Source organism: Aquila chrysaetos, chromosome 19 (assembly GCF_900496995.4).
Source record: "Aquila chrysaetos chrysaetos chromosome 19, bAquChr1.4, whole genome shotgun sequence".
In the NCBI taxonomy this organism is placed as follows: domain Eukaryota; kingdom Metazoa; phylum Chordata; class Aves; order Accipitriformes; family Accipitridae; genus Aquila; species Aquila chrysaetos.
The window spans coordinates 27836220-27860096 of NC_044022.1; the positions used below are offsets into that span (position 1 = coordinate 27836220).

The following is a 23877-nucleotide window of genomic DNA, read 5'->3' on the forward strand; positions in this document are numbered from 1 at the left end:
CCGGGCGCCGCCTTCCCCGCGCCTGCGCGCGGCGCGCCGCCCCATTGGCCCCGGCGCGCCCCGCCCCCCCCCGTTCCCGACAGCGGCGCGCGGCACAGACGGAGACGGGAGGGGCGGCGCCACGCGGCTTTATTGGCGCCGGCGCCTCCCGGGACGGGACAGCGCGGGCGCGCGGCGGCCCCGCCCCGCCCCGGGGCGGGCGGGGTCAGGGCGCCAGCAGCGCCCGCAGGAGGCGGGGGAAGTTGGGGGTGCCCCAGCCGGTGACGGGGTCCCAGGCGGGGCCGGCGCAGAAGCCCTGTCCCTGCACGGTGCCGTCCAGGCAGGAGAGGTGGCAGCCCTGCGTCACCTGCGGGGACAGGCCTCAGCACGGCCGGGAAGGGGCTCCCCCTGCCCACCCCCGGCGGGAAGACCGACGGGGACACACCCCCCCCGCACACACACACCCGCGGCCCACAGCGGGACAGGAACCCCCGGGAACACCCCCTCCCACGGGGCGTGGGAACCCCCGGGACACCCGCCACCCCCCCAACCCAGGCAGCAACGGATCCACCCGAGGACACGTGCCCCTGTGCAGCACAGGTATCCCACCAAACACCCCCAGCAGCGCAAGGGGACTTCACCCCTCGCAGGAAGGCAGCGGAGACCCCCCCCGCGGGACACAGCTCCCGCGGGAAGGCAGCATACCCCCCCCCCCCCCGGGACGCTGCTGGCCCTGCCCTGCCCCACCCCAAGCAGGAGACCCAGGCCTCCCCACCAGCACCCATGGGCACCAACCCAGCCGCTCCCCTGGCAGCCCCGGCCCCCCCCGCCCCAGCTCACATCGTAGAGCGCAGCATCGTGCCCCTGCTCCCGCAGCTGGTAGAGCGCAGGGTTGAGGAAGCCCAGGGGCGCGAGCCCCCGCTGCAGGCGCCGGTCGTTGATGAGTGCCACCATGCCCCCCACCACAGGCGTGGACGCCTGCCGGACACACGACCACCTCAGCACCCGGCAGCTCTGCCAACGCCGACCGGCCCAGGGCTGTCCATCCTCCTTACCGACGTCCCCGACACCCAGGGCAGCGGGATGCGGTTTGTCACCACCCAGTAGTTGTCAGAGAGGGCGGACAGGTCAGGGTAGGCACGGCCACTGCTGTTGTAGTAGGAACTGGGAGGCAGCTTCGAGGCTGAGCGCAAGAAGCGCCCGACTGCCGCGGCCTGGGGAGAGCGCAAGGCGAGGAGCGGGGCGCCTGGCAGCGGGACTCTGCCCCTGCTCACCTCTGTCCCTCCTTCCCCCAGCCTGTGGCCCAGCCCTGGGGCTGCCTGTGCCGACTGCAGCCCATCGTCACCCCCGCCAAGCGCCACGCGGTCCCCCCCGGGCCCTGGTGTCCGGCAGAGCAGGCGCCTCCTCACCTGGTAATCAGGCATGGGGAAGACGTTGCTGAAGCCCCCCCCCGCTAATGTAGTCCGTCACCTCTGCAGTCACCAGGAAGGGATTCTTGAAGGACGTTCCGCCCACAGTGGTGACGTAGGGACTGGGGGGACAGGTGGGCACGGTGGGTGAGCACCCGACTGCCTGGGGCTGCAGTGGCACCCCACGCACCAGCCCCCTCCCCAGGAGCTGCACAGGTGCCCCCAGCTCCGAGGTCTGCGAGCGTCCCTGGGCACGCTGGTGGGGCTGACCCTCAGGAGACCCCCAAAGGGGCTCAAAACCAGCGGGAGGCAGCAGCCAGCCAGGGGCTGGGCCTCGAAGCACCACAGCCGCAGCTTTTGGCTGGCCTTGGCGGCTGCAGGCGAGCTGCAGCCGCTGGCTCTGCACAGAGCCTCACCTCCCCACAGGCCCCGGGTTCACCTCCCCACAGGCCCCGGGTTCACCTCCCCACATCTACCTTGAGGCTGGAAAGCTGGGCCGGAAAGTGTGGTTCCCACCAGGCACCCTTCTGCACCCAGCACCATCGTCACCTGCCGGCAGAGATGGACGGACAGGGTAATCTGGCAGCACTTGAGCTGCCCCTCACCCACCAAATGCTCCCAGGAGTGACCTGGGGGAGGGGGGTCTCTCAACCTCCCGGGCTGGGATTCCCAGGCAGGGGATCCTGGCTGCCCAGAGGCAGAGCATCCCTGTTTGGTGTTTAGCATGGAGGTTTCCCGCTGTGCCGGGAGCCTTGGATGCACCCGCACCATGCCAGCAACAGCACACACCTGAGGCAAACAGGATGGTCAAGCCCCGGGAAGCTGCCTTCATGAACTCCATGTTCACACGCTCCATGTAGGCTCGCGACAGGCTGTCCTCGTCATCCCCGTAGCTCACGGAGTGCACCCAAGGCAGTGATGACATGTTGCTGAGCAGCAGCAGCCAGGCCAGGAAGGGCTCCTGGCTCTCGTGCCTCCCTGCAGAGACAGAGCGGGGAGCAGGTTCAGCTCCTCCTAGGACACCAGGCTCGAGGGAAAGTGGGGGATAGCATAGGGGGACACCATGCCCCCACAACACCACCAGCACCAGGAGCTGAAGGTCCTCCAGCTCCTGCCCTGCCTACAGAGAGCAGATCCACAGCACAGCTGGTTTGGAGCTCTCCCGTGAGCTCTTGCTGGCAGCACGGCCAATCTCAGGGATTGTCACCGTGGATGGCACCTGGCTCCTGCTCTGCCAGCAGGTCTGGTGAAAGGTCCCCCCGAACCCCACAGCGAGGCGTCTACACTCATCCGCTCCTTCTCTGACCATCTGTCGCAGGGCTGTAGCCACCCTTGGCACCCTTCTGAGACTCAGCCAAGCCTTGGCCCCTCTACCCCTAACAGTGGGTCCCAGAGTAGTCTGATGACGTACATTCCACCACCACCTGCCAGGGTCCCTTCCTGCCCCTCATCCCTCTCCATGAGGTGGGAAGAGCAAAGCCCCAGCCACCCCTTCTCACTCTCAGTTGCTCACATAACTGCCCGTCTCTGCGCCCTTTCCACATCACTAACTGCACGGAGGAGGTGGAAGTTAATGCAGAGCTGTGCCTGCCTTCACTGTCAGGAAGACAGAGCTGGCAGTCCTAAGGGCACTCCATCTCCTGTTCAGCCAGTTTCAGATCTGGGACAGATGACAATTTGTCCTACGGCACCGTAGCCATGTTTGTGCAGGCTGTTTTGCAACTTTGTTTTCTCAAATTGCCTTACTCTCCTTTATCCACTCTGCTGGTAGATTCACGAGTGAGAGATCAGCTTCAACCCCAAAGAAGCAGGAAAAAAATAATATGACGCAGTTGCTGTGCTCTCCCTCCACGGAAAGGCAGCAGAGTGGGGCAACTGCTTTACATTGTGTAGTTGCGGTGTGGACGCCCCTGTTACAGGATACTCTGGATGCTGAAACTTCACACGGGTTCAAAAGCAACTACACAAATCAATGGAAGACAATTTTCCTATGAGCTATTAGAAACCAGCATCAGCTCCAACTTGGGAAGCCCAGACGGTGTGTGCCTGTAGTAGCTGGGAAAGCATTCTGGGGATGTGCCACAGCCAGTGGACCATTCATGTATGCCCCCTCCAGGCATTCCCCTTTGACAGATACCAGGTAGACCCAGTACAGCCATTTTTATGCAGAGAGCAAGTGTTTCCCGAAACAGCAGGCAGGTGTGTTGGTGCTACAGCAAGTGGGAGGCATGGAAGGAGTCACCGGGCAACTTTGGAGGGGAATCAGTACCTGCATTGCTGAAGACCCATGTGGAGATGTTGGCACCCGTGCTCATGATGTATTCCACATCCAGACTGGCCTCCAGCCCAGCCTTGCCCTTGCCCTGGTGCCCAACAACTTGGTCAACCTCAGAGCGGTGGCCAAAGCTGCTGCCAAAGAGCTGCATAAACTCAGCCAGGTCGGCCTGGTGGAAATACTGTTCCAAGAACTGGGGGAACAAGGAGTAGACAAGTTTTTTTCTCATTTTCCCTTGAAATAACAAGGTACGTTTTTTTCTCCTGACTTAGAAAGTTTGCCCAGCACAGGTCTGTGAAATGCTAGCCCACCAGGTGCTCCCACCAGCCGCTGAGGAATCCCCACAGCTGTCCTGGGACCACCAATGCGTGGAATTCCCATGGCCTACAGGCCTCTGACCCGGAACCGGTTCTACCAGTTACCTGGGCACAGGCCTGGCTGTTGTTTGGCAGTAGCCCGATGTCTCCTCCCGTCATGTTATATCTTTTACGAAGGATGGAAGGCGTGACACCCAGGTGGAAAGCCGCTCTCCCTCCATAGTGCTGCCTTGACTCCGTTTCCCTCTTGGCCCAGGCTCTGCTGACCACCTTTCTCTCCGCAGGGAACCGGTGCAGGCCACCCACTGGTGTGCAAGCAAGCAGGAAAAGAAGAAGCTGTTAGGCCCAGAGCTCCGGCAGGACAGTATTATGGCCCCTTGGCCCCCCCTTCACCATCCTCACTCAGGCTTCATGTCTGGGAGGTCTGGCCTGCAGCAGGGCTTGGGGGAGCCCATCCCGTGCGGCACCTGCCCCGAGCGCTGCACAGGAGGTGAGGAATTGCTCCCTCGGCTTCCTCGACAGTCCTCACAGATATTCCCAGGCTGCACAGCTCAGCCTCCCCACTGCCAGGCCACTACTGCAGCTTGGCACCCCTCTGCTCTCCTCATGGAACAGCCATGGGAGCCCACACGAAAGGGACTCACAGGAGGGAGTTTTTCCACCTCAGAAGCAGCTGCACATCCACAGAGACAGGCTGCACCCAAACTTTCTGCACCAAGCCTCCAGGCCCGAGAGCACCAGTAGGAAAACACCTACTTTGCCTGCCGCCTGTCCACACCATGGAATCACAGAATGCTTTGGGTTGGAAGGGACCTTTAAAGGTCATCTAGTCCAACCCCCCCCCCGCAACAGGCAGGGACATCTTCAACCAGATCAGGTTGCTCAGAGCCCCGTCCAGCCTGACCTTGAACGTTTCCAGGGATGGGACATCTACATCCTATGCACAAAGCTCCTCAGGGGGGCCTGGGGCAGCTGGGACCATGGCTAGAGGGCCTGCCACACCGTCCTCTGGGACACCGAGATGGCCACTCCCGGCTGCTCAATGCTTAACCTCCCACCCACACCCCAGGCAGTGAGAGCTCTGGGCAGCCTCAGCTCCCCTGCATAGGACGTACCAAAGTCAATGTGCTCAGCCAGCTCCTCCGGGACAGCGTAGGGGAGTGGGGAGCGCACAACACTGTGCTGGCCCTTCACGTAGCGGTGGAACTCAGCCCCTGGCAGGAGGCGCTCAGCCGTGCTGCAACATAGGGACAGCCACCGCGCCAGGATTCGCGCCACTATCAGCGCGCCTGTCCAGCAGCATGCCCATTCTCTGCCCTGCCTCCTGCACCCTTTCCACTCTGCTTGCTGCTGGGATGAGTCAGGGATGAGCTCCACTTCCCACCAGCACAGCTGACCTCATAAAGCAAAGAGCACCTTCCATGCCCTACCAATTCCCATCACCAGACTGAACCAGAGCTCTGACGCTGCAGGGTCCCCTGCAAGTCTACCCCCAGTCCTCCAGTGGGGCCTCTGCGACCCCACAGAAGGCAAGAGGAGGAGCGGGGCTGGCCCAAGCACCCAACAGATGCGCACGCCTCCTTTCCAGTACTCCAGATCACTGGCTGTGACTTCCCCCAACACTGGGACCAGGCACACAGGCAGCCGGCTCTTGGCTGTGGAGCCCTCAAGCCCAGGCAGAAATGCGGCTCAGCCCTCTGTCATCCGGACTGCACTGCAGAGCCCTGGGGCAGGGGAAGTCGCAGCAGGCAGGGGCAGGGTCTGGCTTCTTCTGTCTTTGTGGGAACAGCACGGCCGCCACAGCGGGGCCCGGACCCACCCAGGGCTCACCTCACTGGCATGCGGCACTCCAGGAAATCCAGGGTGGTAACACTCCTGCAGGTCTCAACTCCATGGCCTTGCAGCCACTTCAGCACTGCCATGAGCGTGGCTGGGGATGGCTGGACAAGGTCCCGCACCTGCTCCAGGGACAGGTACTTGCCTGTGAGGCACGGAGAGGGTCAGAGCACCCTGCTTGCAGGGCCTGATGGGGCCTGGCGGGCTCAGGTGCACAGTCGTTACCATATCGCGGCGAGCGGGGGTCTGAGACGGCATCGACGAGCTGGGTGAGGCGCCCCACACCTCGCTGCCGGAGGGCGAAGGTCAGCTGCACTTCGTGGCCGGGCTTCACGCGTCCGCCATGGGTCCAGCCGGGGGGCACGCTGCGGGCAGGCTGTGAGCGGCCGGTGGGCACCGGCGCCCCGTGTCCTGTCCCACCGACCCCGGCACTTACCGGAACGGCTGGTCACGCTCCAGGGCCGGCCCCGCGGCGCAGCTCCAGGCGACCGCACACAGCGCCAGCACGGCGGGGACCCTCCGACACCTGCAACGGGCGGGCGGGCGGTCAGGGCAGAGCGGGCACCGGCGCGGCCCCGGGCCACCTACCGCCCCAGGGCAAACCCGGGGACCGCCAGCTGCCTGCCTGACGCCCCGAGCCCCCGTCACCCCCGGGGCCAGGGAGCCCCGCCTGACCCCCCCGAGCCCCCGGTCCCCGTTACCCCCGCGCCATCCCGCCGCCTCCCGCCGCAGCGCCCCGATCACGTGTGCGGGCGCATGATTCCCGGTCACGTGAGGAGGTCGAAGCCGCGGTCACGTGGTGGGCAGGGCCCTAGAGCCGCCGGGCGCCTAGGTTCCTCCGGGGCCGCGGGCTGTGGCCGAGAGCACTGCGCCGGGACCGGGAGCGCTGGGACCGGTGCCAGTGCCAGCCGATCCTCCCCGGCGATTCGCACAGCGGGGCCGCGTCCCCAGGCCCGGGCCGCGCTCCGGTCACGGGCCCAGCGGGGAAGGCCCCTTGCCGGAGGCCCGGAGAGGCTGCCCCGGTACGGCACCGGCCGCCTCCCGGCGCGGTCCGGGCTGGTCCGGCCCGCCCCGATCTTCCCCGTCCCTCTCCCGGCCGCCTCCCAGAGCGTCGCGGAGCCGTTTCCGCGGCAGCCTGGGGCACAGCAGCCCGGTGGGACGGCCCGGGCGGGAGATGCGGCTGCGGCTGCTGCCCTGGGCCCAGGGTCCATGTAGGAGTCCCGGGCTGGGGGGGCGCAGGGGTCCAGATAGGGCTGGTGGTCCCAGGCTGGGGCAGGGGTCCACGTAGGGCTGGTGGTCCCAGGCTGGGGCAGGGGCAGGGGTCCACGTAGGGCTGGGGGTCCCAGGCTGGGGCAGGGGCAGGGGTCCACATAAGGCTGGTGGTCCCAGGCTGGGGCAGGGGTCCTGTGCAGGACTCGGCTGAGGAGCCCAGGCTGGGGGCCAGCTGGGGAGGGACAGGGGTCCTGCCCAGCACCCCCACCAGGGAGGGGATCTTTGCTGGGGGAAGCAGGCCCTGGCAAGGGCGGGATGCTCTGAACAGCAGGGCCTGCACAGAGAGGGCAGGGCTGGAGGTCCCCATTCCGTGAGGCTGGAACCTGGCTCTGAGGGGTGGCTGCCAGGAAGGGACTGGAAGGTCTAAGCTCCCCTTGGGGTCTGTTCCTCTGTGCCTACCCCAGGGCTTGGGACAGTGAGCCGTATGAGCAGGCTGCAGTCCCAGGGCATGAGCACCCAGGCTGTCCTCTGTGCGCAGAAGCTGAGCATCACCAGTGAGTCCAGCAAGAGCCAGGAGGCATGGAGTCGGTGGCAGGGCACATCTGCACACCCTGGGTGTCTAGGTCTGCTGCTGCCTGGCCCTGCTGGCATTCACACCGCAGCCACCTGGGGCTGCATGCAGGGACATGGGGAAGCTGTGGGCACAGCGTGTCTCGGTCAGTCAGGAGCACGGGGGGGACAAGGGTATGGGGGAGGCTCAGGACTATAAGCACGTGTTCTCGCTCGATCATGGGAGTGGGCTGCGAGGTGGTGACGGGCCATTCGGCAGGAGTCATGTCCACACCACACCGCCAAGCAAGTAGTACAGCCTGCTGTCCAGCTGGCACTGTCACAGGCAGCCACTTGGCTCCCACAGCTGCTGAGCTGCAGCTCTCAGCTTCCTGTGCTTGTTCTCTCAGATACTTGTTCCCACACTAGGAGCTCTCCTAATTAGGATCACAAAAGTGGTATTATGATACTTGCAGATCTCGGGGTTGTCGAAGGTTCAAGCAATTTTTGCAAGGGAGCTCTGGAAATGGTGCCTCAGTCACCCTTGGAGCTTGTCCCCCTGCCCACGAGCCCAAGGGCAGTACTGGAGGGGGTGTTTTGGAGGTGGATGGTGAGGCAGAGGGTGCTGTGAGCCCATCTGCCCCAGGCCAGTTTGGCTCAGCTAGCCTAGCCCTTGTCCCAGCTCTGGTCACATGCACAGACATGCTGCATACCGTGGCTCCAGCAGTTCCCAGTTGCTTTCCTGCTTCTGCAGAGCAGAGTCCAAGCCAGGAAGAGACAGACAATGGGAAAACCACCTGCCTGGCCCAGGCTGCCATGCCTCCCACGCCAGAGCTGCGCTGTGGCTGTCCGGAGCTGCAGCTGCCAGGGGGAGACAGGCCCTGAGGGTCTCTCTTGTGTCAGTAGCAGCACGAGGCACCACTAAAGAAGCGGGCTGATGCTTAGATTGTTGCAGGGTAGGTGAAGGTCCTTTCCTAGGAAAGGCCAGGGCTGTAGCAGTCCTGCTGTTCACCGTCCTGCTTTTAGCCCTGCTGTACAGGCAGTGCTTTTCCAGCTGCACCAAGGGTGCAGCTGAGAGGTGGCGATGCCACTTGCCCAGGCGGGCAGTGTCTGCTGCAGACCTTTGGCCCTGCTCCCTTTGGGTGAAGGGAGGCAGCCAGGAGACCCACTGGGGCTTAATCACCATCTTTCCTGTTCACAGAACACCACTCAGCATCTCATTGATGCTGGGACCTCAGCCCGCGTTCCTCAGGCTCGCCCAAGCCCCTGTCTGGCCTCCTAGGTACTTCCCTGCCACCTTGAGGCTAGTTCTTGTGTCTTCCAGGAACCTGCTGCTCCATCCCCACTCCTTGCAGGATGCCAGCACTCCTCTGTGGGTGCTGCCCATAGCATGAACGTCTGTGCGAAGCCCTAGGGCATTTCTGGTCCCTGCAATTAGAAACACATGTAGAGTTTCCATGCATGTGGCGCTGTGTGGTTTGCAGCAGCTGGAGCTGGTTGCCTGCCTGAAGCCGTGCAGTTGCACCCTGCGGGGCGAGGGGGATGAGCAAGGGGAGCTGTGTGGGGGGACACAGTGGCCTGGGAACACAGGGGAAATGGCTGGGCATGGTGGGTGCAGGGCAGCCATTAGGGGTTGGGGGCCAGGGGACACAGGGGCCCAGTGCAGCAGAGGTTTGGAGGGAACAGCCCAGCATCCCCTCACACCCAGCCAAGCCCTGTGCCCCCAGCCTTGTTGGTGGGAAGAGCTTTCCACTGTGCCACAGGAAGGCTCCTGAACCACACGGAGGTAGCTGCCTGTCAGGGCTGGGAGGCACCCGTCCTATGTGCGAGGGTAGTGCTGAAGCATGGGTCTGCCCAGCTGGAGGTGGCCCTGGGTGCTGTCCCTTCCCAGGACCTTGTGAGGAAAGAAAGACTGGGAACATGCAGGGAGGTGCATGGGGCCCTGATGGTACCAGAATGAGCAGCTGTGGGGCAGAGCGCAGTCCCTGCACCCAGGCCACATCTGGCTGTTCCTAGTCTGCTGCACTGTGCTCCCAGCCATGCAGCCCTTGCTGCTTCCTCGTCCTGCACCTGCGCACGCAGCCCTTCCCGTGTCCCAACCCTCACCCTGGCCCACCACCTATGGGATGGCCCACCTTCCCATTCCTGGTTCCTGGCTGCCCCAGACCCCCCAGCCAGCTGCCTCAGCTGTGTGGGACCGACCCAGCAGCTACAGCTGCAGCCCGGAGGGACTCACCACTGCTCAGCCTTGAGTCACATTGGCTGGGGGCCTGGGGTGCGGGCAGTGTGCACTGCCAGAGAGCTGCAGCCCACCCAGCTGTCCAGCTGGTTACAGCTTTGGGCAGGACTTTAAGTGGGATGAGATTTGCAGGAGATTATTTCCTGGATCTGTCTGGCCAGCAAAGATTAAGTTGCCCTGCCAGAGCTAATTACTCTAACAAGCATCTGCTGCTAGTCTGACTAGCTGGTCTGTGGCAGGCAGGGGACAAGAGAGCCTGAGCATCCAGTGAAGGTGCCAAGGTGTCCTTGGTGGAGCTCTGCTTGCCTCGGGTATGCTTGCATGCTGTTCCTGCAGATGGAGGCAAGTGTGCCCCCTCCTCTGGACAGTCGGGATCACCTGAGGTCAGGAAATGCCAGGGGAGAACAGTAACATCAAGGTCCTTCCTGCTGGCAAAAGACCCCCTTAGTCTCAGCCACAGAGCAGAGAGCATGCCTGGCATGCACTGGCACTGCTGTTGCTACTGGTCAGGGAGCTGGAAGGTGTTAGGTTATGTGATAAAGTAGCACAGAGAAACAGTGGCAGGCAGAGGAACCCCAATAACCCAGTCAGAGAAGGGGACACCCTTCCCCAGCTCTGCCCAGGCTGTCACTGGCTCATGATCAACCCCATGGTCTGAGGGTGGCACCCATCAGAATGAGTGAATGGGAGCTGCTCTCCCCGTCATGCCACAGACTGAAGGGGCACTGCCTAGGAGTATGGGATGTTACGAGAGGCAAAACGCAGAGCATTTTAGGATTGCGTGAGACTTACTATGGCATGTTTAGCAGAGTGTCCTGGTTTTGGCTGGGATAGAGTTAATGTTCTTTCTAGTAGCTGGTATAGCATTATGTTTTGAGTTCAGTATGAGAATAATGTTGATAACACACTGATGTTTTCAGTTGTTGCTAAGTAGTGTTTATACCAAGTCAAGGATTTTTCAGCTCCTCATGCCGAGCAAGCAAGAAGGCTGGAGGGACACAAGAAGTTGGGAGGGGACACAGCTGGGATAGCTGACCCAAACTGGCCAAAGGGATATTCCATACCATGTGACATCATGCCCAGTATATAAACTGGGGGGAGTTGGCCGGGGCGAGGGCAGGGCAGATCGCTGCTAGGGAACTAACTGGGTATCGGTCAGTGAGTGGCAAGCAATTGCATAGTGCATAATTTGTTTTGTATATTCCAATTATTTTATTATTATTGTCATATTTTTATTATTATTATTATCATTATTTTCTTCCTTTATGTCCTATTAAACTGTCTTTATCTCAACCCACAAGTTCTACTTTTTTTTCTATTCTCTCCCCCATCCCACTGGGTGCGGGGGAGTGAGTGAGCGGCTGTGTGGTGCTTAGTTGCTGGCTGGGGTTAAACCACGACACAGAGGAACTAAAAGGTGAGGAAAGAGGCATCAAGGTGGTTTGGGGAGGAACAAAAAATGGGAAAATGGGATAAAAGTGTCTGGTCACATGTCAATGGATTGATGGTCAGTACATTTGTCTGGCCATGTCCTGCACCCAATGACTGCACAGCCTGTCCTGTCTTCTTCTCAAACTCAATTTCTAACTAATTTCCTGGGTCAGGGGGACTCCATTCTGTGTGCATGTGTGTGTCAGTGTCAGACGTGTGGAGTCAGATCACAGGTCACAGGGCCAGTGTGCCCATGGTGCCAGCAACTGGAGAGTGAGCATAGGTGCGTAAGTCTGCCATTGCTAGCAAATAGCAATCCGGACAAGGCAGTGAGTAGGTGAAGTGGCGTGGGAGGGAGGGGAGAGACACAGTGTGTGTCTGTGCACATGCGTGTACCCGTGCATGTGCGTGTGTGCGGCAGGACCACAGGGGAGAAGGCTGCCAGCGGGGTCAGGGGAGTCCTAGCCAACTGCCAGAGAGACCATAGGGTATGGAGATCAACTGAGAACCACTTGTGTGTCTCTGTATATCTGTGTCTGTGTGTTACACAGCAGTGGGGGAGGAGATCCAAAGGCAAGCTACTGGGTAGACTGATTTTCTAAGCCCACTTACCACAGGGATCCACAGTGTGTGTGTCTGTGCTTGTGTTGGTGTCTGTAATGGGGGGGGGTGGTGTGTGTCTGTAGCAGCTGGAGTGGGACTATGGCCTGAGGGACTCGTATGTCCAGGTGTCAGCAACTGGGGAGACTGGGAGTCCAGGGTTACTGACTGGGCAGACTGTGTCTAATCCCAGCTACTGGAGAACTCCACATTGTACGTGTATATTCCTGCTAACAGACCTTCATCAGCCAGCGAGGGGAGCAGGATGAGGCTGTTGGTGCTGTTTGTGTCTGTCCATGTTGTTCTGCACGGCCAGCTGTGTGCGCACATGTAGACGTGTCTTGTACACCTGTGCTTGTGTGTGTGTGCGCCTGTCAGGAAAACATGCTCAACCTCACTACTCGTTAGACCTGGGGCCGCAGCACTGTGGCAGCCTCACCTGCCAGATTTGGCAGCCTCTCATAGAAGGGACTTGAATGATGTAGTGGTGCTGGTGGCCTGGCCAGGGCCACGTGTGCAGCGATGCCTGGACACGTGCAGCCATGCTATGCACCACAGGAGGAGTCAGAGGCACCCAGGCCAGGCTCACAGTGCAGTACTCAGGCTCTTGATTTCCTCTGCTGTGCAAAAGGCTGAAATAGCTGCACCTCATGTGCTGGCCTGACCCACTGCTAAGGCCAAGAGGTGGGCAGCTGGGGCCAGGCAGCAGGGCTGCCTGGAGCTGGCAGCACCTGCCCCAGGGGCCAGAAGCAGCCACAGCACAGCCCACATGCCCCAGCTTGTCCCAGCTCTCCCACCCAAGGAGCTGCCCAGAGCCAAGTGCAGGGTGCAGGTCCCCCCTGGGTGCCTGTGGCCCATGGCACGTTGCCGGCAGCCAAGCCACATGCTGAGCCACACCGTGCCTCAGGTCTGTCTCCCGCCTGCCAGCCCTGCTGGTGCTTCTCCCCAGCACCCGGCGGGCCCACGGTGCCAGCACAATGCGAGCCCAGAGCAGCAGTGATGATGTCCATCTCTGTACAAACAAGTGTGGTTTATTAAGGCATTTCTTTGAGAAGTTGGCACTTGGGTCCAGGCTGTGCTGGAATGGCCCAGTGTGCAGGCCGATGAGCAGCGCCCAATACATGCAGCTCAGCGAGACATGATACAAAAGGTACAAACAAAGTAGAAAACAGGAATCGTAGTACAATGTGTAAAAATAAATAACTGGAGGCTTGGCTCCTGGCTGGGCTCAGCAGCCCATGGCTGTGTCCCCCCAGACCAAAGTGGGGCTGCCGTGTGTCTGACCCTTCTATGTGGCGTGCGAGGGGGGGTGGTGGTGGTGAGCTCTTCGTGTTCCCCTGTCCCAAACATGCAGGGGGAGCAGGGCTGCTTGGCCACCCTGCAGGCCTGCGCAGGGCTCAGGGAGCACATGGCACCCTTGGCGTGCTCCCCACAGTGCCCGTGAGCAGGACAGCCCATCCGGGAGAGAAGGGATGAGGGGTGCCCGCCCCAAGAGCCTCCATGGGCTGTCCCTGTGCTGAGTGAGGCAGAACCCATCCTCCCTTCCCAGAGCTGCCTTGGGTCCTCCGTGGTTCCCAGGCAGTGCAGGCATGGCCCTGCAGCCGCCTTGGTGCCACCATCGCTGCTGCAGATCCCTGTCCCATGTCGCTGCCCTGTGCCCAGGACAGCTCCCAGGGCTGCCGGCACCAGGGACCCACTCATATGTGCATCGTGGGGTCCAGGGTGCAGCGCTTGCTCGCAGTGTGGGGACACCCACACTGCAGGCTGGGCTGGGACCTGCAGCACAAACAGGGAGTTTTAGGGCTGAGACCATGACAGATGCGGCTGCAGTGGCAGATGGTTCTTAGTGGGAAATGGGGGGGGAGTGGGCAAACGTGATGGGTTCTCACTGCTGTGATAAAACATTTGGGGCTGGGGTTGCAGCCATGGTGCCGACATGCTTCGGGCTGAGGCTACAGAGTGGGTCTAGGAAAAGTGTGATAGGAAGGAAACTCCCCCAGACCCCCTTCTCAGATGGCTGGGTGTCCTCCCTGACACCACAAATATGCTCGCACCCAGGCTGACTGTATTTGGGGCCGCCGCAGTGCTCCACATGCTCTGTTCCCGGCCCTCCCTCTGCACCCCTGCCTGTGTGTGGATCACAGCGACCGTGAGCATCCAGGGCTGCAGTGGCAGGCCCTAGGACTGCACTCCCAGGGCACAGGGCCACCCAATGCGTGCCTGCTCCGCTGTGAGCAGCCGTGGGCTGTGGGGCGAGCATTGGGTGGGGGCTGACCCCAGCGTGAGCATGACACCAGCCGCGAGGCCGGCTCTGAGAGTGGTGCTGGAGTGAGGATGGGGACCTGCCCCATTGAAGTGTGGCTCTATACCACGCTCACAACATGGCATGAAGGAGTGGTGCAGAGCAGCCCCTGCACAGAGGGCTGGGGCCTGGGAGCTGGGGGTCTGGCACCTACCCACATTTTGGAGGTGTCCCTGGTGGCCCAGACTGTCCTGGTGAGCATGTCACACTGCAGGGCCCTGGGGGATGCCAGCTGCCCAGTTTCCCACCCAGTGGCTGTAAGGTAACATGCTGGCTGCCACCATGCCAGCTTCAGGTCATGTGGCTTTTTGGGGTACCCCCTCCCACCTGCTCCCCTGCAGCTGCAGGCTGGCCACCAGGCCTGGAGCAGATGGAGTGGGAGGAGGTCACTGGCTTGTGTTGCTGAGTGGCCACATTGCTGGCCTTTCCTGGGGCCAGGCTGTCTCGGGGTCAGTTCTGCTGCAGCTCTCATGCTGCTGCTCCTGCCAGCCCCACCGCACAGCCTACCTGGTGCCTGGGCAGTGTCCATGTCTGGTACCCCAGCCAACCCGCAGCCCAGAGAGGTACCTGGCCTCGGAAGCAGCTTCTCCAGGAATGGGGCTCCCATGCTGAGTCGGGCACCCACCTCCCAGCCCAGGCCCTGAGGAACAGGGCTCTCCAGCAGCTCTGGGAAGGAGATCCCTTAAAAGGGTCACATGCAGTGGTGGCAGGTGGAAGGGCTTGAGACACCCCAAAGGATCTCCTTTCCCCCCACCAGCCACGGATAGGCAAGCAGAAAGTGGGCACTGCCTTCTCCTCCCACTCCAGCTTCACCTGGGATGGGTTGCCCCTCACTATCAGGAAGCAGGTTCAGCCATCCCCATCCCTGCAGGCAGCATGGGCAGGCCGGCAAGCTGCTGTGGCTGCACCTGCTGAGCAGTGCATCCCTGCCCTGGGAACATTCCTCCCCAGCCCTGCGACCTCCTGTGGGGAAGGGGCCAGCGGGGATGGCTCAGCGTCCTGCTGCACCCAGGCTGCTGTGTGGCTTGGGCAAGTGCCAAGTGGCCGGGGAAGGGCAGGGTCTGCAATCTGCAGCACCCCGGCACAGCAGGGTAGGGAGCACCCATCTGATCCCAGCCTCTCTCAGAGCACAGAGTACCATGAAGCACCATCCTGCCAGGCGCTGATCTGAGACACCATGAGCAGTACAAGGAGCCATCGCCCTCGGGTGCTGGCACTAGGATCAGCAGTCCATAGGGCATCAAAACCAGCACTGAATCTGCCAGACCGCAGGGAGTGACAGGAGGCAACGGCCCCAAAAGACACGGGAACCCACAGCCCATGGGGTCCCCAGGCCAGGCAAGGTGCTGGGAGAGCAGGATTAGCACCCACGCAGAGCAGCCATGGGTTTGGCCCCGCTCCTGACCCCATGGCTGCGGGGTGGGGCGGAGGAGTCCATGGGCCCAGGTCTAAATCCTGAGCTCGGCCTCCTCGGGGGGCTCCAGCGAGTGCTCGGCACTGATGGCGGAGGCAGAAGGCCCCTGTGAGATTCCAAAGGGCGAGACCACGGGGGAGCGGGCAGCCAGCGGGGACAGCGAGGGGGAGAAGCTGGGCGACATGGCAGAGGACGAGATGGAGCCCTCATGGCTGATAGGTGAGCGGCGCAGGGAGGATGGGTGTGGGAAGGTCCTGCCCGGCGGCGGCTTGGGGGGCACAGACTTGGCACCCGGGTGGGCCACTGAGGTGATGAGGGGTGGGGGGTCGATGCGGGGCTTGGGCTCTGCCTTGGGCTTGGTCGGGAAGGGCTTGCGCAGGGAGCTCTCATCCTTGAGGCGGGCAATCTCTGTGAAGACACTGGCCAGCGGCTGGAACTGGGGGCACCAGTTCAGCAGGTAATCCCAGTTGTAGCTGCCGCGGAGCTCCTCGTCGCTGGCCACGATGGCAGTGAGCGAGCCCTCCACGGAGGGCTTGCCATCCTCCGGGAAGGCATAGTCCTGAGGCTGTGAGGAGACGCTGAGGCCACAGCGCACGCCGAGGAAGGCGCTGCCTCCTCCATCCTCGCGGTACAGCTGCGGGGGTGGCCCTGGCAGCAGCAGCCCGGAGCCCTTCTTGCTCTTGAACCACTGGGCACTCTCCAGGGCAGCCGGCTCGCAGGAGATGTCAGAGAGCTGGTCGGCATCTTGCTGGATGCCAGAGTCAGGGCCACGGGCGGAGATGTGCTCCTGCATGGAGGCCGTGATGCTGGCCACGCGAGGGTACTCGTTGATCATCCGGATCTCATCGTCCTCAGCAGCTTCGGCGGAGCCTCGGCCGCTGGAGTGTGAGGGGTCCAGCGAGCCGCCCCGCGTGTAAGGCCCTGCCGGCTCACCCCCGTACCCCGGCAGGGCCTGGTGGTAAATGTGCTCACCCCCGGGAAGCGCCGGCTCCTCGCGGCCAAGCTTCTGCAGGGAGCCACTCTGCACGCGGCCCAGCGGGCCGTCCCCCTCCTGCTTCTCACGGCCCCGGCGGTGACGAGAGCGGACCAGTGCCAGCACAATGGCCACAGCGGCCAGCACCACCACAACCCCCAGTGAGGCAGCCACGGCCACCAGCAGCAGGTTGAGATCCGGAGCGAGGCCAAAGGAGGTGTGCGTGACGTCGACGGTGACCTGCGCAGAGGCCGAGCGGGAGGCGGGCAGGGGGCTGCGCGCCTGCACCTCCAGGCTCATCTCGCGTGGCTCCCGCTTGGCACGTCCGGCCCCGGCCTGGGGCTGGCTGTCCACACGCAGGTAGATGGTGCCTGTGGTTTGGTTGATGGCAAAGTACGGCGAGGGCTTTGCCAGGAAGTACAGTACGACGCCGTCGGCCCCCTCATCCTCGTCTGTTGCCAGCACCCGCCCGATGCTCTGCCCTTTGTGGGCGCCCTCAGGGACCTCGAAGTTGAAGGAGGGACTCAGGAATATGGGATCGTATTCATCCTCCCCTGTCACCAGCACCCGCACAGTCACCGTGGCAGAGGCGTTGCCAGCATCAGTGGCCCTGACTAGGAGTTGGAAGGCTTTGGTTCGTTCATAGTCAAACGTAAGTCGGGAGCGCAGCTCCCCAGAGCTGCTGTTGACGGCGAAGGCATCCCGGCCCTCTGCCATGCCGGGCTCCCCCACTGGCTGCTCCAGCACTGTGTACCGCAGTTCCCCGAAGACACCGGTGTCTGCGTCGACGGCACGCAGCGTGGTGACCAGTGTGCCAGGAGGCAGGTTCTCCCGCATGCTGGCACTCAGCACCTCCACCGGGAAGTACGGCTTGTTATCGTTGACGTCTTTCACCTCGATGGCTACAGGTACCAGTGCAAAGTGTCCGCCTGGCACATCCGTGGCCTGCACCACAAGTGCGTGCAGTGCCTGGGCCTCCCGGTCCAGGGGCCGTGCCAGGCACAGGGCCCCCGTGCTCTCGTGAAGTTGGAAGAGCCCATGCTGGTCACCTGAACTGATGGTGTAGTGAACATGGCCACGGGGCCCCGAGTCAGCATCGTGGGCCACCACGCGCAGCAGCTCCGTGCCGGGTGGTGCGCTCTCGCTCACCGCTGTGCGGTACTCTGCTCGGGTGAACACGGGTGGGTTGTCGTTGACATCCCGCACGGTGATGAGCACAGGCACTGTGGTGCTGCGCTGTGGCAGGCCCCGGTCCGAGGCTGCCACAGTGAGGTTGTAGACCGGGATGGCCTCAAAGTCCAAGGGCTCCACAAGCACCAAGGCACCCTGAGTGCGGAGATGCCCCCCTGCCCAGGCCACCCGGCTCTCCACCTGGAAGGCATTGCCGCCATTGCCACTGACGATGGTGTAGTCGAAGCCAGCATTCTCCCGGGAGAGGTCAGCATCACCTGCCTCTAGCGTCAGCACGGTGGTTCCTGGGCGCAGGTCCTCGGGGACACTGGCATTGTAGCGCGGCACCTGGAAGCTGGGGCTGTGGTCATTCACATCTAGCACCTGGAGCTGCACTGTGGCCCAGGATGAGAGGCTGGGAGAGCCATGGTCACGGGCCTCCACCACCAGGTCCAGGGTGGGCTGGCTGGCGTCGAATTCCACCCGCCGGATGGTGAAGAGGGTCCCTGTGAGGGCACAAAGCCAGAGTCAGCATGGCGCCAACAGGGAGCTGGGAAGGGTGTTAGGGTTATTGGCTGGAGGAACAGGCATCTGGGATGCTGTGGTGGGAGCACTCGATGGACACACCACCATGTCTGCCTCACTGGCCAACCCAGACAGTGACCTGGTGAGGGGCTGAGCCTCGGCCAGCATGGGGGCACCTCCCTCTGCAGGCACTGTCAGACCAACCCACAAGATGGGGCCCACACAGCAGCCAGCACCACGCACCATTGCTGGGGTCGATGGCGATGTCAGGGCTGGGCACGGCCAGGTGGAAGGTGACATCCCCATTGCTCCCTGAGTCTGGGTCAGTTGCACTCACGGTGAGAATGATGCTGCCTGCAGGCGTGTGCTCTGGCAACGTCACCTGGAAGAGGAGGAAGCCCCAGTCAGCGCCAGGTCCCCCATGCGGTCTCCCCAGCCAGCCATCAGGGCTGGGAGAAGGTCTGGGGCTGGCCAGGGCAGTGATAGCCAAGGTGGCCCAGCTCATGGCTGGCACACTGAGGGGGCCTGTCCCACCTGCACAGCACCTAGCCTTGTTAGTGTGACTCCCAACCAGCTTCAGCATCGAGTTCCTGATCCTTTTCTCTACTTTGCTCTGCTACTCTGAGAGCTGATATTTTCTCCACAGACGGTATTTTATACAAATCAAAACAGCTCTTGTCTTTTTGGTGTGCCAAAGAGCACATACAGACAGCTCCATTGGTCTGTGCTCTCACAACCTTCAAGCATTTCTGTAGCTTCCCAGCTTCTCACACCTCTGCTCCAGAGATGCAGCACACTGCAAAAGTCAGCTTTCATCCAGTGATCTGCCTATGGGGCCTCAGCACAGATCTCGCCAGAAACACTTGTCCAGGTTGTGACCCATCTCCCACCACTTCTGGCCTTCCCACTGTTCCCACCTATTCCAGCATGAACCGTCTGCATGCAGTTGTGCAAGCCCACAGTTGCTGATCCCAGTGCTACGTGCCTGGTTTCAGCCTTCTGTCCATGCCGCAGTGACAGCACGACGGGTGTCAGGATGTGGATGGGAGCCCAGGAAGAGAGGGGCCAGGATGGGCTCAGACCCATCCTCAAGGGGATCTCTGTGCCTTGTAAGGCCAGGTGAGCCAGGCAGGAGCAGCAGAGGGGCTCATGCAGGATGGTCCACACTGCCTGGCACACCTGTGTGCACAGTACCTGATAGAAGCCCTGGCTGAAAGTCGGTGCGTTGTCATTCACATCCTCCACAATGACAGTGAGGTTGGCCTCGGTCTCATGGCGGGTGTCAGAGGCACGCAAGGTGACAGTGTAGTGGCTGCGCTGTTCATAGTCCAGTGGCCCTGTCAGGCCAATGCGTCCCCCATACCGCAGCACACTGAATGTGCCCACGGCATCACCATCCAGCATGAGCGTGTAGGAGAGCGCAGGGCCTGAGTCCACATCATTCCCGGTCAGCTGGGCTATCTGGGTGCCCAGCAGCGTGTCTGTGGAGAGGCAAGGCATGAGCAAGCAGCCCCACCTCCTTGGAGAAGACCTGGCTCACGTGGTGGGAGACCAGCTCAGTCCAGAGCCTGAGCACTGGGGACAAGGGGGAGATGCTAGGGGTGAAGGGGAAGGTCTTGGGAGCTAGGCAGGGCAGGTCAAGGCTGGCACAGGCACAGGGCACACAGGCTGAGGACAGAGAGCAGGCAGGGCAGGTGTGTACAGCCAGAGCCCCTACAGTGCGGGCAGGGGCAAGGGATGAGTTGGGAATTCAGCTGGTTCCCTCAGGACACAGCTGCAGCATAGGGGCTGTACAACCCCCAGCCCCAGGCCATCACATACAGGGCAATGCCGAAGAGTTCAGGGGGAGCTCAGCCAGCGGGTCAGCACAAGCCAGCCCTTGGCAAGGGAACGGACAGGCCTCTATGGGGGCTTCTCCCAACCCACAGGTGTCCATCGCGCCTCAGCTTTTGCCATCAGTGACGCATTACCTCATGGGGCTGAGCTGCACTTACTCTCTGGGACCCGCACCTCCCAGGGAAACGGGATGGTGGGGCTATTGTCATTGATGTCCATCACCACGACGGTCAGCGTGGCAGAGCCCACAAGAGGCGGAGTCCCTCTGTCCATTGCCGTTACCACCAAACTGTGGGCAAGCACAAGGGCACAGCACAAGGTTCACAGACGTGTGGCTATATGTGTGAGGGAGCAATGCATGCATGCACAGCATCTGGAACATGTTGGGGGAGTACTGCATGTGTGCACAGGGTTGGAGTGTGTACATGTGGTAGTGGAACTGTGCACAGCATCTGGAGTGTCTGGGGCAATGGATATGTGCAGAGCATCTGGAGTGCATGTGTGGGGCAGTGGATGTGTGTACATCCACAGTATGGTGGGGCAGGGCAGCAGATGGATGCATATTTGAGGTGCGTGTTTGGAGGGCAATGGGTTTCTGTCCAGCACCTGGAACATATGAGCAGGCAGTGAATGTGGGCACAAGTGTTTGGAGCATGTGGTGGGCAGTGGATTCATGCACAGCCGTGGCATGGGCACGTGGGACAAAAGATGCATGCATGATTGGAGGCTTTTGCAAGGGGAGGTAGTGGATGCACCCATAGCATTTTCAGTCTATGCAAGGGGCTGGAGTCTGGAATGTGTGTGGGAGATGATGCAGGCAGAGCATGTTGTGGGGTGCAGGGAGAAAGGCATTTGGAGCAATCTGGGTGTTGGGGAATGCATGGAGCCTCTTTGAGGAATGCTGATGAGTATGTGAACGGAATGAATGCCCTAGGCCTCCCCATGCCTGGCATGAGGGGAGAGAGACATGTAGCCATTGGAGCATACGGGAGAGAGAACATAGCCTGTGTGGGGTGGCAGAAGTTGTTCTTTGCATCTGAACGATGCATGTGTAAAAGGGCAGGGGAAGAATTAAATTCATTGTGTGTAGTGTTTGCCGTTATCTTATGTAGCTAGACTGGCTGGATGATGTCTAGAGTGTGTGCACATGGTGAGGGGCCCAGAGGACCTGCACTGAATGCAGGAGGGCTTGCAAGAGGGTTCGGGGCAGTGCATAGCACCTGGAGCATGTGTGGCAGGGCAGAAGGGTGCAATGCATGGGAGTGGGAAGGGACTGAGCATATGTGGTCTGGATTAAGCAGGCAGGAAAGGGAATGGATGCAACCACTGAAGAGTCCACTGCCCCCCCTGCCAATCTTCTCAGATTTGCAGAGACCAGGCTGAACAGAGCACTGGCTCATCTCACGGCCATCTGTCATGCCTTCAACACCATTTGCTCCCCATATTAACACTAAGCCTAAGTTCCTGCTGTTTGGCAAAAACATTTTACAGACAGGGCTGAGACAGCTTTGGGTGGCACCAAGTAGCAGAGTATCCTCCGCAGCCTTGGGGATGCTGCTCCACAGCTATGCCCCCCTCATATCTGAGGCACAAGTTAGTCTGTCTCCACTCACCGGGTCTGGGACCAGATCTCCCTGTCCAGGATGGCAGCAGTAGTGATAGTGCCAGTCTGAGGATCGATGTGGTACAAGCCTGTCATTGGCAGGGACTGGTTGATGGCATAAGTCACCTGCCCATTCGCTCCCTGATCCAGATCATCTGCCAGGACCTGCAAAGCCACAGGAGAGATTCAGTAGTGCAGTTGTGGAGCCCTGCAAACCACAAACCTCCAAGACTAGACCTATCCATAGGTGCCAGCCCCAGGCCCATGGCATAGCCCCCCAGCCCCTCACCCCGGCAGAGAGGCAGGCCAGGGTTCCGGATGTCCCTGTTTGTGCCTGCAGTGATACCTGGATGACTGGTGAGTCATAGCTCTGTGACTCCCAGATGAATGCCACATAGTTCTGCAGCTGGAAGCGTGGCAAGTTGTCATTCACATCTTGCAGGTTAAGGTTTATGGCCATAAAGCTGAAGGAAGCTGCTGTCTCTGCCTGGACCACAAGGCGCAGCCGGGGGCTGGCCTCAAAATCCAGGCTGCTGGAGTCCTGAACTGAGATGGCACCTGGGAGCAGGGAAACAGCAGGATGGAGTGAGTGACGAACCAGCACACCCATCCCTCATCTTCTCTTTTGTTCCCTTACACTCAGTCCATCCCTCTGCTCATTCATCCATTCTCAAATAGACCAAACAAACACACTGAGCTCTTCTGAGCCCTCTCCAAACTGACAGCCCTCTTATCAGTCCCAGTGAACTGCCCTGGGTGATAAATCCTGCACCTTGCACAGGACAGACAGCTTCTGTTTACATTAAAGCATGCAATAGTCCTCCCATTATCGAGACAACATCTGAGGCATGGCCAGTTTGAAAAAGAACTGCTCCATGTCAAGCCCCATACTGCTCCACAAGCTCATCAAGCTCCAAGCCAAACTCACCAAACTGCAGCTATTAGTCTAGGTCAAATCCTTACAAAGACACTGTAGGAGCTGCCAGCAGTTCTCCTGCCAAGGGTCTGAGGACAGACATCCATCCTTGTCCTCCTGAGCCACTGTGCACCTGGGCTTTTGTAGTGACAAGGTATTGCTGTCCCACACAAGAAGGTGGAGGGCATCCAAAAAGATATACTGACTGGCAGCATTCCTGCAGGCATGCATTCAAATGTAATGAGGAGGAACTGCGCTCCTGTGGCTGAATTCCTGCCTTGGGGAGTCCTGCGGAGCCTCACTCTCTCTGCAGCCTGTTTCAGCATCTACATGCAACCACCAGGTGAACCGGCCAGGCGATAGGGATGCCATACCAGGCATCTAGAACAGCTATGTGGCCTTGGACAAACTTAGCTGCTGTGTAAGAGCTCTGCTGCCGGCTTTGCATGATAAAATGAGTTCCAATGCACACAGCTGAAATCAGGCTGTATGTCCAGGAATGGAAAACACAGAATACAGCTACCACCATGGTGGCCTGGTTTGGAGAATGGCTGTGTCCTCACCTCCTGCAACCCAAGGGCTGGGAGCCAGCTGTGCTTCCTTGTCCCTCCAGCACCATTTGGCTGCCAGAGCAGGCCCTGCCTCCAGGGCTGGCTTGGCCCAGAGAAAATACAAGGAAAGCAGTCAGCAGCAGTCTGCCTTCTGAAGGGTTGTTCTGCCTGGGACAGAAGCAGCAGAGCCTGAGGTGCCACAGTATAGGGCTGAGTATGCTCCTGTGACATGCCCCTGCTCTGCTCTTGTCCAAAGCAGGCACTTTAGTATGCTCACCAATGCAAAGCTCTGACACACCTCCTGTGGAGATCACCTCTGGTCCTCCCTGGGGAGGACATAAGCCTGGGGATGGCTGAGGACAGTCATGGACAGGTGCCCATGTACTGGCCCATTGTCAAAGCAGAGCTGAAGAACAGGGGCCCAGTGTAGCACTGCTGGGCAGCTGGCACAAGGCAAGAGAGCAGCACTATGCCAGCCTCCCTTGGCCTCCTTCACTGTGGTGCTCCAGCACCCCGTATCTGGTTGCAGCATACAGCCCCTTGCCCTGGGAGAAAGCAGGGCAGCCCTTACAGACAAATCAGACTCAAGGCGGGACATGTTTTAAGGGAAAAATCCTGTATTCTGGACACTTTGCCTGAGGGAAATGTTTCCTCATTGAGATGAAGTGGTATTGCCACAGCAACCGAGATGCAACTGAGGTGCAGCCAGGACATGTCCAGGCTATTCTGAGAACCACTGG

At 60.8% G+C, this 23877-nt stretch overlaps 2 protein-coding genes across 5 annotated transcripts in view; both read right to left on the reverse strand.

Moving 5' to 3' along the window:
• Positions 1 to 112: 112 nt before the first annotated feature.
• Positions 113 to 6617, reverse strand: TPP1 (tripeptidyl peptidase 1). Its single transcript, XM_030042276.2, is given in 14 exon segments — positions 113 to 346; positions 820 to 957; positions 1035 to 1193; positions 1389 to 1430; positions 1432 to 1510; positions 1865 to 1937; positions 2178 to 2366; positions 3658 to 3856; positions 4086 to 4285; positions 5096 to 5217; positions 5811 to 5961; positions 6042 to 6181; positions 6253 to 6342; positions 6518 to 6617. Coding segments are annotated over 14 exon segments (1734 nt in total). The 5' UTR covers positions 6529 to 6617; the 3' UTR covers positions 113 to 205.
• Positions 6618 to 12862: 6245 nt separating this feature from the next.
• The window catches only part of DCHS1 (dachsous cadherin-related 1), an 85565-nt gene continuing 74550 nt past the window's right edge, over positions 12863 to 23877 (reverse strand). For all 4 annotated transcript variants that reach the window (XM_030042311.2, XM_030042309.2, XM_041118401.1 and 1 more), the window contains 6 exons: positions 22017 to 22228; positions 21681 to 21835; positions 20226 to 20356; positions 19426 to 19712; positions 18475 to 18613; positions 12863 to 18212 (listed from right to left, as the gene is read on the reverse strand). In XM_030042311.2, coding sequence (XP_029898171.1) covers positions 15598 to 18212; positions 18475 to 18613; positions 19426 to 19712; positions 20226 to 20356; positions 21681 to 21835; positions 22017 to 22228 — 3539 coding nt within the window. In that variant the 3' untranslated portion in view covers positions 12863 to 15597. The remainder of the gene's footprint in view (positions 18213 to 18474; positions 18614 to 19425; positions 19713 to 20225; positions 20357 to 21680; positions 21836 to 22016; positions 22229 to 23877) is intronic.